Source organism: Zootoca vivipara, chromosome 16 (assembly GCF_963506605.1).
Source record: "Zootoca vivipara chromosome 16, rZooViv1.1, whole genome shotgun sequence".
NCBI classification, from domain to species: Eukaryota; Metazoa; Chordata; class Lepidosauria; order Squamata; family Lacertidae; genus Zootoca; species Zootoca vivipara.
The window spans coordinates 38,570,096-38,586,947 of NC_083291.1; the positions used below are offsets into that span (position 1 = coordinate 38,570,096).

Here is a 16,852-nt window from a genome sequence, read left to right on the forward strand (position 1 = left end):
AATTGCTACAGTGGCAGTAATCCCTTTTCAGTATTTTTTTCTTTTTTGGTTGAGTTTTTCTGCCTTGAGCCATGCAATGGCAAAACTATTACTTTTCTGTTAAGTTTACACGGTATGTTCTCTGCTTTAATGTGATATTTGTCTCTCTACAGCCTTAAAACGATTCACCAGTTCTGCCTTTGACAAGATGGACAGGCAGGCAAGCAAGTGGGTGGCAATGGGGTGTTTCCCCAAGCTTATACTCCTCTTCTATTTTTGCATCTTATGGCTATCGTGCTAAAAATGGCAGAAGCACCGACAAATAAAACTAGCCTGCTAGATCTGGGTGAAAGGGCAATGCACTAAGTGAACTGAGAAGGCTCCATGTGCCTAAGAAGTGCCTCAAATTCTCTAAACGAAACAAGCACCAGCATGCCTGTAGGACTCTCGCTGATGGTATCAGATCAGCAAGCAGCCCAGGCAGCATGGCACGTTTAAGCCATGGCTGCTGAGAAGCATCTTGGGAGGGAGGAGCTGGGGGGGGCACCAAAGGAGGAAAGGAGATGGCTTGCTGCAGGCAAACTGCAAACTGATCAGATCACTGACCTGGACAAGTCACTGTAGGAGCAGGGGAGCAGCAACCCAAACAAATCAGGAGCCCTCCACAGTCAGTGCTCAACAGGGTCAGCTGGCAAGGGGCAGGGGCCCTTCTGGCACAACTCATGTCTGCTGCGCACTGGGGCAGGTGGGAGCTGAAACATGCATGGCTTCAGCACGTGTCTGCAATCCTCATGGGCTAGGGTGCTTCAGCATGCATTGCCCCCCGGCACACCCCTGGTCATGGTGTGGGATGTTCACCCTCCAGGCTCAACCCCCCACCCCCATTTGAACCTGGGAGCCCTGGGTCTCTTCCATTCTGGAGATCTGGGAAGGAGCCTCACCTCAGCCAGTGTCCCCTTGGCACGGATGAGCTTGTAGAGAGCAGTAAGAGGGACACACAGCATGGAGGATAGTGCGAAGCCCCAGCCGATGGCTTCTCCCCACCAGGGGTAGACGTAGCTGTTGTTGTAGATCAATGGCTTGTAGTAGGCAACATTGAAAAGAAAGACGCCCTGGAAAAGTGGGGGGGGGGGGAAGGGTGGGTAGAGAGGTATCAAGTGGTTTTCAGGTGCCTTGTGGCCAGTTTCCATCCTACAGCAGTCAGGCTTTCTAACCCCACATCCCCTCCAAACCTTTCAGTTTTCCTTTCTTTTCTTGCTTAGAATGAAAATGTTGGTTTCCCTCTTTAACATTTTGGCCATGTTCTGGTGAATGGACCTATCTCTAGGGAGCATTCAATTTGTTCTCTAAGGTGTCCACACATGGGGTTTTTGCCATCGTTGACTCACACAGGTCTACATACCCAAGATTGCAGCCACTTCCTTTGGGTGACCTTACTTTGTGGACAATGGCTGCTTGCTGTCCCAACTGTTGTTATAAGCAGGTTTTCCAGCTGCAAAAAGCTGCTCACAACAGCAGCAGCACCTGCGCATGGAATGCGATTGGGAGCATTCAATGCGATCCTTAGAGAGTGCACGCTATAAGTGTGGATGCCTGAGTGTGCAAGACCCATGTTTACCACTTGCGGGAGGCAAAGTGTAATGGGACGGATTTAATATTTTCATTTTGCAGACATGAAGGAAGGCCAAGAGCCACAGCTGAGCTGGAATTTGAACCCAGTTCTCTGCTAGGTTCCAGGGCACCTCTACAGAGGTTACTTGTCAGATCTGTCATGGTATTTGCCCAGCCTCACACCTCGCCTCTCTGTCAACATTTCATTTGTATGGAATCTGTTTGGAATCTGTAGAAGTCTAGTAGCCATTACCTCACCGGCAAGGGTCGCTAGATTTCAGGTATGAAGCATCAATATTTTGATGAGATGAGAACTTTGGCTCTCCCACCCTCATGTGAGGCTGCAGTCCTGATCCACTGGGCACAGCCAGGCACTGCCTTTGACCCACTAGGTGTCATTACCCACCCTCACCAGGCTGTACCTCATTCCACCAGGCCTCACCTCTTGGCACCACCCTTTAGCTCCCAGGCTCCATAACCTGACAACCCAAATCATCAGTGGCAGAGAGAGAGAGAAAGAATTGGGCATATGTGGTTCTATGGGGACATACAGATTCCGAGAAGAGAATGCAAAGCATTCTCCTGCTTGAAAACAGCTGTAGCTCTATATTTAGCTGCCAACGGGACTACACCAGCGCAGTGGAGAACGTGCAAGTATTTTTTGTCTGGAGCTGGCTCCACCATAACCTAGGAAGGTGAGGCAACCACCTCCAACAGAAGACTTTGGGCACAATCAGGGGCAGCAGAGGGGAGGCAGACAAAGCAGGTCAAATGAATCACGCAGTTGTCACTCCACGACACGTGAATGCCAGAGAAAGAAGATCCAAAATGGTGCATTCACCTTCTCCCTCCTTAGCAATCCCTTGGGAAGTTTGAGTGCACCAGTCTCTGTCTGTTGAAAAGGAGTGGCAGAAGATCACAGTAATTCCTGGTAATGTCAGTGAGTTCTCTGCAGGTGAACTTCCTTAGGGGATTTTTGCAGCAGCTTAATTAATAGGAAGGAAAATGTGTCATTTTGGATTTTCTGCCTCAGGCATCAAAATGTTTTCGCCCAGTCTTGCATCCCCAAAGCACCATTTGTGTGTTGTCATGCCACACACCTCTTTTTTTCCTCCTCAGCTTTGCCCATTTTTCTACAACTTATCGCTATGCCTGGAAAATCTCTCTCTGTGTGAGCCTGGCTGCTGCTAAAAACGCAAGCAGGGTCAGCAAAAAAGGCAGTCACTCTGCTCTGAGCTGCAAAAGTGTCACCTGCTGCATTCTTCCCAAATGATTCAGTGCTTTTGCTCAGGAACAGGACGACCACCTGACTTGCAGGCAGAGTGTAGTTCAGGAGTAGAGCATTTGCTTTCCACACAGGAGACCCCAGGTTCTGTCTCCAGCATCTCCTGGTAGGGCTGAGAATGTTCCTTGTCTGAAACCCTGGAAAGCTGCTGCCTGTCAGTGTAGGCAAGCTGAGCTATTTGGACCAATGGACCTCAGTATGAGGCAGCTCCCTATGTTCCCTTCCTGTGTGTCTTTAGTGGCAGCCAGATTCACACACAGGGGAATCTTTTCCTGCTGGATTTCTGCCTGTCGTCCCCCAGTTTCAAGGCCCAGAAATCCTACTGGGGAACAGTTAAGCTAGGAACATGAAGAGCTTTTATGCTGGCACACCAGAGATGCCCTTGTATCCATGGCCCACACTACTCTCCCTGCTTAGGATCCCACCCTGGAGAATTACCAGGCAGATGAAAGGCGTCAAGAACATCCAGCACCACTTCATCCACACGGAGGGCCGGTAACCAATCATGCAGGCAATGTCATCCATGAAACGATCGGCACCTGGAGGTAGTTGGGAGAGCGCGTGAGAACATAGCAGGAGCCCTGTTGGCTCAGAACAAAGGACTGTCCAGGCCTGCATCTTGCTTCCCACCGCAGCTGATCAGGTGTCAATGGGAGAGCAGGAGGGCAATAGCCCTCTCCTGCTGTAGCTCCTCAGCCGATAGTACTCTTAAGTGAAATGCTGCCTCTTTGACATGGAGCAAAGGTTTATGATTCTTTGTTCCAATCCCTCCTGGAGCCTCTTGGAAAGCCCTGCTCCTCCCTCTTCCCTCTCCTAGTTGCTACAGATAAAACAGGAACCTTTCAAGGGCACAGCTCTGCCCAGGAGCCCAGAGAGGAAAGGGAAGTAGAGACACCTTTGACTGGGGATGGGGCAGAACAAAACATGCCAGTTTCAACTTTTGCCCACATCTGCTGCACACACAAGGTCACACCTCATTTTGCTCCCGACCCATTAAGCCAGCATAACGTTAACCCTGACCTTGAACACACAATTACTAAGTGAGCATGTTCGTGTGGAACAGTTACCATTCAGCCCCTTTTTATTGCCCCACTGTGCTTCTAACTATGATGGCTGAAGTGTGGCAAAGGGGAAGGGTTTCCCCGTGGATGTTCACATTGTAATCTGCATTGTTCACTGGCGGCTCAGAATCAGGAGGTGGCAGGAGCGCCAGCTTGGCCCCACGACTGTGGGTGCCCTGCAGCGTGCATCGCCCTGGCACTGAAATTTGTGGGTGCCCTTCATGGGGAATTCTGTGGGTGCTTGGGCACCCAGGGCCCCAGCAAGTTGGCACCTATGGCATGAGGTATTGTTCATGTGGGGGAAAGGTATTTAGTGTTTTCCCTTTGCACTGGGCCTTTTGTGAAATCCACTCTTTTGTTGCTTTTCAGCCACTCAGACTGGGAAATATATAAGGGAACTTAAGTGTGTGTTGGAGCCAGAGGTGGAGCTAGCTGCTCTGGCGCCTGGAGTGGCGCACATGCTGTGCACATGGGGGTGGGGCAAGCGGCCCACGGGGGTGGGGCGACGAGCGTCCTAGGGTGGCGAGGTCACCCCCCCCTTAGGGATGACACCTGGGGCGGACCGCACCCCCTTCCTCTGCCAGTGGTTAGAGACAGTCCAAATGAGCAGCAGAACATGTGGGAAAACTGTTCCTGGATTGTTTTAGGCTCCAGATGTGGGTGGGGTTGATGATGAAATGCTCCCTCATATATTTTACAAATGAATAAATTCTCCACAAGCCAATGGAAAACATTTATGTTTAAAAACACGAGTCTGCCCTCCTGGCCACATGCAGTTTGAGGTCCCATCTATACTATGCATTTAAAGCAGCATTATGTCACTAGGAACAGAATCCTGGGAACTGTAATTTGTTAAGGGTGCTGAGTGTAGTTCAGAGACCCCTATTCCCCTCCCAGAGCTGCAATTCCCAGAGTTCCCTGGGGGGAAGAATAGATTGTTAAATCACTCAGGGAATCCTGAAAAGGTAGCATGGGGGGGGCGGGCAGGTTGTGCGCTTTATGCTGCCCAGTGTTTGCTACAAATTGTAAGTGATCCACCCTCCAAAGGTGGCACCCATCTTAAATGCAACAGTAGTCTCCCTCTTCACCCAAGAGGACTAGAAACATTTTCTCCAGAGTGCAGTCTGTTGACAACTAGCTGGCATTCTGGTGGACCAGCGTGGAGTGTCAACATTTGTGACTGCTTCTCTGTTTAGCCAATTGAATTTCTGATGCGTTCCCCCCCACTCTTCCAAACAGGGATACAATTTGATCTTACCGTAAACCCAGCCGACTGCTATGCACTCCCAGAAGGCCTGCCATAGAAGTGTCGTCCCACTTGCCGAGTAGTAATCAAATAGCTGGAAGACATACATACCCCCCTAGGTGGAGGGCCTGGGTGTGAGGTTCGCAGGGCACAACAAAATGCTTCTCCAATGACTTCTTGTTCCCAGCATCTGGCTCCTACCATCCCACACCTCCCTTCAACATTCCTGAAACACCTCCATTCTTCTAACTAGGGGGTCAGCCTTACTCCTTAGCTGCTCATTTCGCCACAGCAGGAACAATGCTTCTTTTCCTGGCACTGCTTTCGGGAACCCACTTCTCCTGCTTAGGGACAGCAAGGAGTGGAGAAAGGAAGAGCAGCAGTGCGGGGAGGCAGGTGCTGAAGAGGATGGCTGTCCCACAGGCAAAGGGGTCTGTGGCAAGAGAAGGTGGGCCTGCCAGACGCCTGAGGTGGTGAAAATAAATGGTGCACCCTCTTGCCATGTTCGCACACACACTGTGGCAACAGTGGCGCTTCTGGGATTCTTCGGCACCTGCCAGGGGCTGCAGGACGGGCTGCATCTGGGAATCCCAGGCTGTCCTTACTCCTTTCTTCAGGGTGATGTCACTGCCCAAATAAGGGCACCAAGGGAAGTCTGTCAATAAAGGACTCCCTGCCCACATGGTCACTGGGTGCTTGTTGCAGCTGACCTGATGGCTTAGTCTTTGGAGCCTCAACTCACCCTCAGTCATGTGCTCTGATTACAAGTAATGTGCTCTGGCACACAGTTCAGGAATCTCATAGCAAAGGGTTTGTGCCTAAAAATAGGAGCAGCCACCTTCTTGCTGCACTTAACAGACATAACTGCCTCTGCTTCAAACCCTGAATTGCAGTGCAACCCGTACCGTGTCTTTCAGAAGTATCTCCTACTGAATTGAATAGGGCTTGCTCCAAGGTAAGCAGGTTAGGACTGCAGCCTTATTGCCAATGATTCAGGTGGGCTGTCCACCATTTATTTTATTTTTTAAATTAAGCATCACCTGTACATATTTGCAATTAAATGTTTGTGCAGCACTGTGCTTTAATATTTATTTTTTAAAGCTCAGATCAGGTTTTTTTAAAAGTTCAAAAATTGCTCAGGGGAGAGGGAAGTGGTATTGCAATGTCTAAGCCACCAGCCATTCAGTACTGTGCACGGCCAGTTGCTCCCAACTCACTGAACGGTTTTCCCTGGGCCTGGTTCTGAAAAGGAATAGGTACACCCAACAGCCACCAGAAGTGGTGAGTGCCCTTCTAGAGCACAGCGGCCATTGATTCTAAGCCCATCTGTTTGCACACTTAAGCAAAGGACAGCTGGCAGGTGCAGTTGTGGTAACAAAGGCATAGCAGAGGCCCTAGATAAGCTACTTAATCAGGCAGGGACGTGAAGAGGGAGCCTGAGGACCCTGGCAGCTCCAGGATCTTGGAGCTAGAATGTGTTAATTTTTTTCCTAGAATGTGTCCATTTTATCTCAGCTGATAGCTATTCACTGCCAGATCTGCCTATACAGTGGTACCTCGGTTTAAGTACACAATTGGTTCCGGAAGTCCGTACTTAACCTGAAGTGTACTTAACCTGAAGCGAACTTTCCCATTGAAAGCAATGGAAAGTGGATTAATCCGTTGCAGATGGGTCCGTGGAGTACTTAAACTGAAAGTACTCAAACCGAGGCGTACTTAAACCGAGGTATGACTGTACTCTCTGACCTAAAGCCAACCCCTTTCCTGCTCTGCAATGCAATCTCTTTGTCAGGTCACTTATACCTTTGCGTAGCTCCCCTGAGCAATGCCATTACCATAGTCTATTTTGGACAATGGCACACAAGGTGAACCAGCCTTAATAGATCAAGGTAAAGGTGCCTTAGCTGCTGTGTGCAGTCATCAAAACAATAACTGAGAAAAAACTAGACTGTGTGGAGTCCCTATATATCCCTTTTTGGAAATGAAGGCCTTACAGAACATGCCCTGTTAGGTTAAGCCGGGCTTCTTACAAGACTTCAGCAACAATTGGATTCCACGTAAGTCGTGAGATGCATCGCAAAATAAGCTTCACTAAACCTGAACTGTTACATAACTCAGATCTAAAGTCATGCAGGCAGATTGCAGCCACTTTGCCAGCAAGTAGAACAACAAAGACTCACATCTATCCAGCCTGAAAACCATATCAATGCATCTTTTTGCTTTGTTCTAGCATGTGTTTAGGAATAATTGGCAATTAAAATTTTACTACTTTTTTTTTTTGCTTTGCTTGTATTCTGGACCTCACTGTGAGAGCAGCAGGAGGAGCCCAAATTTACTAGCAACAATACTAGCGACCTTGGACCACAGATTTTGGGTGGCCATTAAAGGATGATGGAATGCAATCTACTGGGAACTTGAGACCAAGGGCAACTAGGAAGCTGCATTCTCTGCTCCCCTGGAAGAACATCAGGGCAAAGGAAAAATCATCACCACATATCAGCCAGAGAGGGAGAAGCAGCAGGGAGCTTCTTTCCCTCTATCCTTCCAGAAATAAACACTCTGTTCCAGCTGCTCTGGGAGAGCAGAGCAAAGGAAAGCTAAGGACTGCCAGGACTATGTAGATTTTAGGAGATGTGTGTGTGTGTGTGTGTGTGTGTGTGTGTGTGTGTGTGTGTGTGTGTAAATCTTATTGCAATGGATTGTAAGTCGCCTTGAGGATCTTTGATAGGAAGGTGGGATATAAATCTTCTACATAAACAAAATCTCCTGCACCAAGTCCTCCCCATTCATCCCAGTGATGCTTCTGCAAGGAGAAGGTCACAGTGAGGGAGGTCCTCTGTTGCATTATACCTCGGTCACCATAGACAGCTCGAGGAAGAAGCAGGCAGCACAGGAGACAGCCACAATGACCTCTCGCTGGAATCGGAAGGTGTAGGCAGCTGGGAAGAAATCCAGGATGCCAGTGATAAAGCCTTCAACGCCCACGAACTATGGAGGTGGGGAGTGAGATATAAGAGCAAGGCGATTGGAGAAAGAAGGAAAGAAAATAGTAAGATATCGGGCAATGTGCTTGCTTTGCCCCCCCCCTTCCTTCATGAAAGCACTCTGCTTCTTGGCTACTTCCCGCCCTGCCCTCCCTGCCCCCAAACTCTCACCTGGCTATCCAAGCCCAGGAGCAGCAGCATGAAGAAAAAGAGGGCAGCCCAGAGTGGAGCGACAGGCATCAGAGTGACAGCTCGTGGGTATGCGATAAATGCCAGGCCAGGCCCTGGGAAGAGGGGTGGAAGGAAGAGACAATCTTAGAATGGTGGAACATGTGGATCCCATTAAGGGCTGTTGGGGCTGTATTCAACCAAGAGTGGACCCAGTGACCTTAGTTCAGGGGTCCCCAAACTAAGGCCCGGGGCCGGATGCGGCCCAATCGCCTTCTAAATCTGGCCCGCGGACAGTCCGGGAATCAGCATGTTTTTACATGAATAGAATGTGTCCTTTTATTTAAAATGCACCTCTGGGTTATTTGTGGTGCATAGGAATTCGTTCATATTATTTTTCAAAATCTAGTCCGGCCCCCCACAAGGTCTGAGGGACAGTGGACCGGCCCTCTGCTGAAAAAGTTTGCTGACCCCTGCCTTAGTTAGTGATGCCCATTAACTTCAATGGGTTTACTCTGAGTAGAACTAGTGTTGACTACCAGCCTCAGTCACACGTACCCCATGCAAGCACTGATATTGGCACATAGGGCAGAGGTCCATCTCTATAAATGTCTGGCACACATTTAGTAACAATAAAGCAAGCTTCAAGTTACCAGGGCTGCAGAAATGAGGTGGCCACTCTAGCTGTCAAGGGCTCAGAACTCTACACAGTTCTCTGGTTCCCCTCTGGTTTGATGTGGAGCAAATTATGCAGGATTGACTTGAATAATTTATTGGACCTACTACACTGGCATCAAACCAGAATTCCATGGCTGCTGAGTTCAGGCAATCCTGGTTATTCCTACAGAGTTTTATTCTTGTGCAATGCAAGTGCTGAAGTGGGCTTTGGCTTTCACATTCAGCATCCAAAGGATCTCAGCATTCATTTTTCTCCCTCAAAAAACAAACAAACCAGTTTCAAGCCCTTATGGGCTTTGTAGTATGTGGGCAGCAGGGTTGAAGGAAAAGTGCCATTATTCAGATTGCTATGTAGCTTTTTGTCCTTCTCATGACAAACAGGGTCTAACCATCAGTTATACAAAATAAGCCAGTATAAATCCACAGAAGTCTCAGAATTTAGCTTTTCTTGGGACACAGTATCAATCAATCATAAATTTATTTCTTTACCAAATTTTGACTATCAAAGCGTGAAATGGCATTCAACTACGGTTTACTCAGAGGAGACCCAAGGAAATGAATGAACATGACTAAGTTAGGTACATTAATTTCATTATGCCTGCTCTGAGCAAAACTTAGTTGAATACCAAGCATTGTGTTTTATCAATGATAAGACAAAACAAATACTCACAAACAGTATCTTTAAAAGAAACACAAATCACTTTATCTAAAATGATTTTTTTTGGGGGGGGGCAAATTCATCAAAACACTTAAATTCCACCTTTTGTAATTGGCCATGAAGATAAATGATACAAATCCATACCTAGCTTTAACAGCAGCAAAGACAAAACAACAACAAGAGTATACATGGACAAAATGTTAATCCCGTTCACCGCATAAATAAATTCAAACCTAAATTGGACAGGACATATGCAACAAACTCTTTTTGTTATTATTTCTGCATCAGATCATAAACTGGACAAATAAAGAGATACGAAGAAGATCCTCTAACTCATTTCCTCCAGTTTAAAAGAATCTCTGCTCTTTTGGTATCCTCATATAATTAAGTGCATCTCCATCTCCAGTAGCCACAAACCATAGGAATCTAAAGGGGTGTCCTAGAACTCTATTGAGTAACATTCAGGTTGGAATGTTTTCTTACACAGGAAAACACACACACAAGAAGGTGAAGACTTCTAAACTATGTGCTAACTAAAACCAGCAGCAGTGCAGAATATGATCTACCTTTTACTAGAGTTTAGTTGTTGTTCAGAGTTTACACAGCTCTAGCTATCCAAACATGTTTTAACACAGGCATGGGAGACTAGTGGCTCTCCAAACATTGTTAGACTCCAACTCCCATCATCCCTGACCATTGGCAATGCTAGATGGGCATGATGAGAGCTGGAGTCCAACCAAAGAGAGAAGGCGAAACTGCTCAACACCTACTTTGCCTCCAAAAGGAAAGCAGTGCCCAACTTGGTGATAACAGAATAAATGACACAAGAAGGAAGCTGCAGCCCAAAGTAGGAAAATAGGTGCTAAGGGAACGCCTTGCTACTTCGAATGAATTCCGATCTCTAGGGCCTGATGAGCTGCACCCAAGGGCACTAAAAGAGCTTGTAATCTCAGAGGCTCTGTCTATAATCTTTGAGAATTCCTGAAGAACAGGTGAGGTACCTGCAGATTAGAGGCGGGGTGTGAGCACTTAGAAAAGGATGCTGTGATTAGTAAAAATCCAGCATAGGTTTCTTGAAAACAAGTAATGCCAGACAAATCTCATTTCTTTCTTTCTTTTTTCTTTTTAAATAGATTTACAAGCTTGGTGGATCAGGGGAATGCTGTGGACGCAGTGGATCTTGATTTCAGTAACATTTTTGATAAAGTCCCCCAGAATACTCTTGTGGAAAAGCTAATAAAATGTAGGCTAGATGAGGTAACCGTTAGGTGGATTTGTTGCTGGTTGACTGACCAAACCCAAATAGTACTCATTAGTGGCTCATCATCATCCTGGAAAAAAGTGACAAGTGAGGTGCCACAGGGTTCTGTCCTGAGCTGGTTGTTGTTCAATGTCTTTATAAATGACTTGGATAAAGAGACTGAGGGGATGCTCATCAAATTTGCAGATGGCCCCAAACTAGCAGGTAGCTAATGCCAAAGAAGACAGAATGAGGATTCAATATGACCTTAACAGAAGAACTGGTCCAACAGTAACAAAATGAATTTCAGTAGGGCCAAATGTAAGGTTGTGCACTTAGGCAGGAATAACCTGCAAATGTAAGATGGGGGGCACCTGGCTTGCTAATAGTACATGTGAAAAGGATCTAGGAGTCTTAGTAGACCACAAGCTTAACGTGAGTCAACAGCAGCAGCAAAAAGAAAAGAAAAAGGAAAAGAAAGGAAAAAAGCTATTGATATTTTAGGTTGCCTCAACAGAACTATAGTGTCTGAATCATGAGAATAGTCCTGCTCTATTCTGCCTTGGTCAGACCACACCTGGAGTCCGGTGTCCAGTTCTGGGCACCACAATTTAAGAAGGATATTGCATAGCTGCCAAGTCTCCCGTTTTTCGCGGGAAACCCCCGTATTTTGTTACCGTTTCCCGCTGTTATCCCGAACTGATTATATCCCGTAAAGCTCCTGCCAGCGGCCATGTCCCGGCTCCCAGCTGTCTGTGCATATCTGGACATGTGCAGAAGTGATTTCTGGTGCCCAGACATGCAGACACGGGCAGCCTGGCACCGGACATGCGTAGAAGCAACTTCCAATGCCGCTCTGTCCATGTCTGGGCACTGGAAATCAGGCGACTTCCAGTGCCGCACCGCCGCTGATCCCAGATTTTTCAATCCGGGAGTTGGAGGGTATGGGATATTGACAAGCTGGAACATGTGCCAAGGAGGGCAACCAAGGGTCTGGAAACTAAGCCTTATGATGAACGGTGGAGGGAGTTGGGCATGTTTAGCCTGGAAAAGAGTAGACTGAGAGGAGATATGATGTTGTTGTTGTTTAGTTGTTTAGTTGTGTCTGATTCTTCATGACCCCATGGACCAGAGCACGCCAGGCACTCCTGTCTTCCACTGCCTCTCGCAGTTTGGTGAGACTCATGTTGGTAGCTTCGGAGATGTGATAGCCATCTTCAAATATCTAAAGAGCTGTCATGTGGAAGATGGAGCAAGCTTGTTTTCTCCTGCTCTGGTGGGTAGGACTCGAATCAATGGTTTCAAGTTACAAGAAAGGACATTCTGACTAAACACCAGGAAGAACTTCCCGACAGTAAGAGCTGTTTGACAGTGGAATGGTCTCCCCTTGGAAGGTGGTGGACTCTCCTTCCTTGGAGGTTTTTAAGCAGAAGTTGGTTGGCCATCTGTCATGGATGCTTTAGTTGAGAGTCCTGCATTGCATGGGGTTGGACTCTATGACCCTCAGGGTCCCTTCCAGCACTATGGGTCTGTAACATATGACAGGCCACAGTTTCCCCTTTCCTGCTCTGAATCAATTACCTTTTTTTAAAGTAAAATATTAGACTTCCCTGCACCCTTTGTCAGGCCCACTTGAGCTGCCTTGTGGCCAGGGCTATCTTAAGCATGTCGGGTGCCCTGGCGCAGTGGTGCGATGATCGCTCCGGCGCCCCCCGCCCCGTTTCTCACCACGGCAGGTGGGCGGGTGCAGCACACAGCACCGCTGCAGCCGCGCGGCACCCCCCTGGCGGCCCTGCGCCCCCCGGGCTTGCCTTAGAGCCGGCCCTGCTTGTGGCTTACAGCACAGTGGCTGTTCTCTCGCCAGCTGGGAATGGAATGAACGGCAAGTTCCAGTTATGGAGAGATTTAAATATCAGGTAGCCAACCCAACATGAGGAAACCAGGGGATTCCCCGTCCCATGACTACCTCTTGCAGAGTAGTAGTCAACCCAGCATCTCAGTCCCCGAGGAGACTCTGTGGCAGGTGGTCTGAGCACTCACCAGATTCAGCTACCTTGGAGATATCAACTCCTTGTTCTGCTGCCATGAAGCCCAGAATGGAGAAGACCACAAAGCCAGAGAAGAAGCTGGTCCCACTATTGATCAGAGCCAGGATGATGGCATCTCTGGGAAGGGAAGGCAAAAGAGTAATAGCTATCAGATGGGGCTGCAGTCTGGCATGGAAGAGAAGAGAGGAGAGGAAAGGGATTTGTGCTGCCTGAGAACCTGGAGAACGGTTGCCAGTCAGTGGTGAGCCAGATGGACAATTGCTCTGGCTCTCGACAAGGCAGCTTCCTTTCCAATCAAAAGCAGACACAAAAGAGGGACTTCCTTAGCAATGCAATGAAAGGCTCAAAGGACTTTCATCAACAAATGCATTCACCATCTCGTCAGCTGCAAATATCCATTTTACACTGGTGAGCAACATTCAAGGACCAGATAATACTCTATTGTGAAGCATGTAACTCCATCTTATGTCAAATGAGGCACCTGAACACCCGTGTTTTTCAATCAGGCTGCAAATGGAGTAGCAGCAGGTGGGAGGCCTTTTGACATGCCATGCCCGCATACATGTGCATATGGCATGCTGGTGGGAGGGAGCCTATGGCCGGGAGCCTAGAACCAGTAGCAGGAGGAAGCATGGAGATAGAGGCAAGCGGGAGTGGGGGTTCAGAGTCTGCTTGTGGGATCAGGAGATGGGCTGTATCTCTGAGCCCAGCAAAATCAGTAGCAGGAGAAGTAGAGGCAGGAAGACTCACTGAGTGTTTGGAAGCTCATGCACGCGATGGAGGTCATGCCAGGAGGAGTCTATGCACTGGCAGCAGGAGGCAACACAAAGATGGGGATCAGGCAGGGAGACCTTAAGAGTGTCCAGCCATGAGCATGTGGCAGGAAGTTGGATTGTGCTGCTGTGTCCAGAGATGGGGAAACTGGCCCTCCATATATTGTTGGACTACTGTTCCCATCATGCCTCACCATTGGCCATGATGGCTTGTTGGGGGGGGGCAGTGGGAGATTGACAAAATCTGTAATACACCAGGTCCCCCATCTCTGGCTTTAGCCCAACACCAGCAAGAGGAGGAAGTGCAGAGTGGAAGGAACTTTCAGAACTGAAAGGCTTGCTTGCCCATCATTCTCCTCCACAAGGGCTCCCCACCCACAGAGCTCGGCTTGAGGGAACATCCAGAAACTTGTCACAGGACCTACAGCTTCTCCTAGTTGTTGTATCCTTAATGCATTTGGTGAGACTTGCATGTGTGCATGAAGCAATGATTAAATACAGGTGCGCAGCAAAAGTATTCAGTTTGGTTGCTTCCCTGTCTTCTTTTGTGATCCTCTACGTTGTCTACTTGTCATGCCGGCCACATGACCTGGAAGCTGTACGCCGGCTCCCTTGGCCAATAATGCGAGATGAGCGCCGCAACCCCAGAGTCATCCATGACTGGACCTAATGGTCAGGGGTCCCTTTACCTTACGTTGTCTACTCAGGAGTAAGTCCCAGTGACTTCATTGGGACTTATTCCCAGGTAAGTGTGCACTCCTAGAAATGCTTCCTGGGAGTAAGCTTCAAAAAAAAAACACCCAGTGGGATTTCCGAGTAGACACATACTTGGGATTCTGCTGGAAATCTTCCAGCAGCAGAAATGTTTGGCAGCAGTGGATGATTTGGAAGGTATCTGCAATTGAGAACATTTTCTGCACTGTTTCATTTTTAGTAGACCCAGTATTGCAATCAGTGGGTGTTCCCTATAATCAGCCCTAGGCAAAATGAAATTGATTCGGAGAACCATCTTGGACCTGGGGGGCGGGGCGTTAAAACAGTTGCCAGTGGTCTGACTGCCAGTAGGATGGCTATAAAGAAATGGAAGGCAGAGCTGCTCCTTCTGCTGCACCATTCATAGTTGCGTAGAAGAGGGAATTCCAGTGAGGCTTGTCACTTGCTTCTATACACCTGTTAAAGGTGTGTTTGAATTACAACTCCAAGCCGGCCCCAGCCAGTACATACTAGCTGGGGCTGGTGGGAGTGCTAGTCCAAAATATCTGCAGGGCTCCTGGTTGGCAAAGTCTGGTGTAGAAAGTGGAGCCCTGCCCTCTCTGGCACCTGCCCACCTCCGTTGTCTCCTCCAGCACCACTACCAAGTGAGGCCCTACTGTGTCAAGCAAAAAAGAATTTTGATGATCCTGCATAGAATTCGGTTGTGCCTAATATCTTGTCCCATTCCAGTTTACAGAAATAGCATTTTATAATTGTTTTCCTTTGATTAACACATTGTTGTTGCTGGCATCCGTCTGTCTCGAGAGACAATGGGGTGGACCTCCAGGTGTGAAGTCAAATCGCTGCATTAGCAGCACTGAAGTGACCTTCCTGGAGCGCAAGCCTGGGCTGTGTGTATGGAAGTCCTGGGCTGCCTGGACAACTAAACGCCTGCTCTTGGCCTCGCCGATGTAGTCAAATGACACATCATTTCCCTGCCCTGCCCTGATGCCATCATACATAATAACTTCCATTCTACATAGGAGAAAAGGGAGAGTGCTCATCAGCCACAACATTATTATGTACTATTTTATTACTGGGTGATTGTTGTTTCAGTACTGGATGGAAGTCGTTCTGCACACTGGACAAGTCAGTCAAGTAGGGTTGACATCTAGCATTGCCAAACTAGCCAGAAAAACCAGCAAATGAAACAGCCCTGGCATGACTGTCTCTTGCATGTTGCAAAACTCCCTGTTTGAGATGCAGAAATCAACAGGTGATACATTTTGTGGGATGGAGATAAACAGAAACAACTTGATAATAGACGAAGATCAGGCTACAATTGGCTACAGCTGAAGGCTGAAAAAAAATCAGTTTTTATGCGTTGCCTACGCATCAAGTCATTGTTATGGGGCAAAGCTGTTGAACAATGGAGAAGATTGTGGGGGGAGGGGTGACATTCTCTTTTGCTGGAGGATTTTAAGCCGGGGGGGGGGGAGCCTGTGGCCCTCCAGATATTGTTGGTCTCCAACTCCCATGAGCCCCAGCCAGCATAGCCACAAGTTCCCCACCCCAGATTTAAGCAGAGGTAAGATTGCCATGTCAGGATGCTGGAGCTGCACCTGGCCTTGCAGATCCCGTATCAAGCAGGGTGTTGGCTTTTAAGTCCTCTAAGCCAGCGTTTCCCAACCTTGGTCCGCCAGCTGGAGGCACAAGGTTGGGAAACACTGCTCTAAGCAACCTTCCAACTATGAATTTATGATATCCACAATTCAACCGGTCCAGGTTTGTCATGCCTGGAGATAATAGGTTTTGTCTGTTGAATTTCCACCTGCCATGCAGCTGTTAAAGGGACAGAAGCCCAGCTAGCAGAGGTGGGGAAATGATGGCAACCCTTCAGGGCATAGCGTATTTTCCCTATGCCCTGCCTGGTTGCATAGGAAATGGGCTCTCACTTATAGCAATTGTTGTTGAACCGGTTATAGCTGCCCAGGGCAGTGAGTGCCCCCAGTCCTATGGCATACGAGAAAAAGATTTGGGTCCCAGCATCGATCCACACCTGGGAGAGAAAAAGAAAGAGAGAGAGAAAGATTGAGGTATGACAGGGAAGAGCCCAGGAATCCTGGCTCCAAGCCCCTTCTGAAGAGAGTTGCCAACTTTTCAACCAGCCATGGCTATTGTGCCCTTAACAGCTGCTTGATCTGCAGTACCTGACAGGCAACACATTTGTATTTATGTTGTGAAATACTTCAGTTACAGCTGCAGCCATCTATAGGCTAGTGGCTACTTTTGGAGTAAGTCGTCTAACAAATTACTGACACAGAGCTATTTGCTTGCAATGCATTGGGATTTGTATAACTGGCGCCCATACATTTATCTCTTGCACCTGCTGAACTTTCGCTTGTTTTCTGTTTTGTGGTGCTGCGCT

At 48.1% G+C, this 16,852-nt stretch overlaps 1 protein-coding gene across 1 annotated transcript in view; it reads right to left on the reverse strand.

The window, feature by feature from the left end:
- The window catches only part of SLC6A8 (solute carrier family 6 member 8), a gene marked incomplete at its 5' end in the record, with an annotated part of 29,321 nt that overhangs the window by 6,840 nt on the left and 5,629 nt on the right, over positions 1-16,852 (reverse strand). The window contains 7 exon segments of the mRNA XM_060268789.1: positions 921-1,091; positions 3,314-3,414; positions 5,195-5,297; positions 8,033-8,170; positions 8,338-8,450; positions 12,951-13,075; positions 16,380-16,483. Of these exon segments, the coding sequence (XP_060124772.1) occupies positions 921-1,091; positions 3,314-3,414; positions 5,195-5,297; positions 8,033-8,170; positions 8,338-8,450; positions 12,951-13,075; positions 16,380-16,483 (855 nt within the window).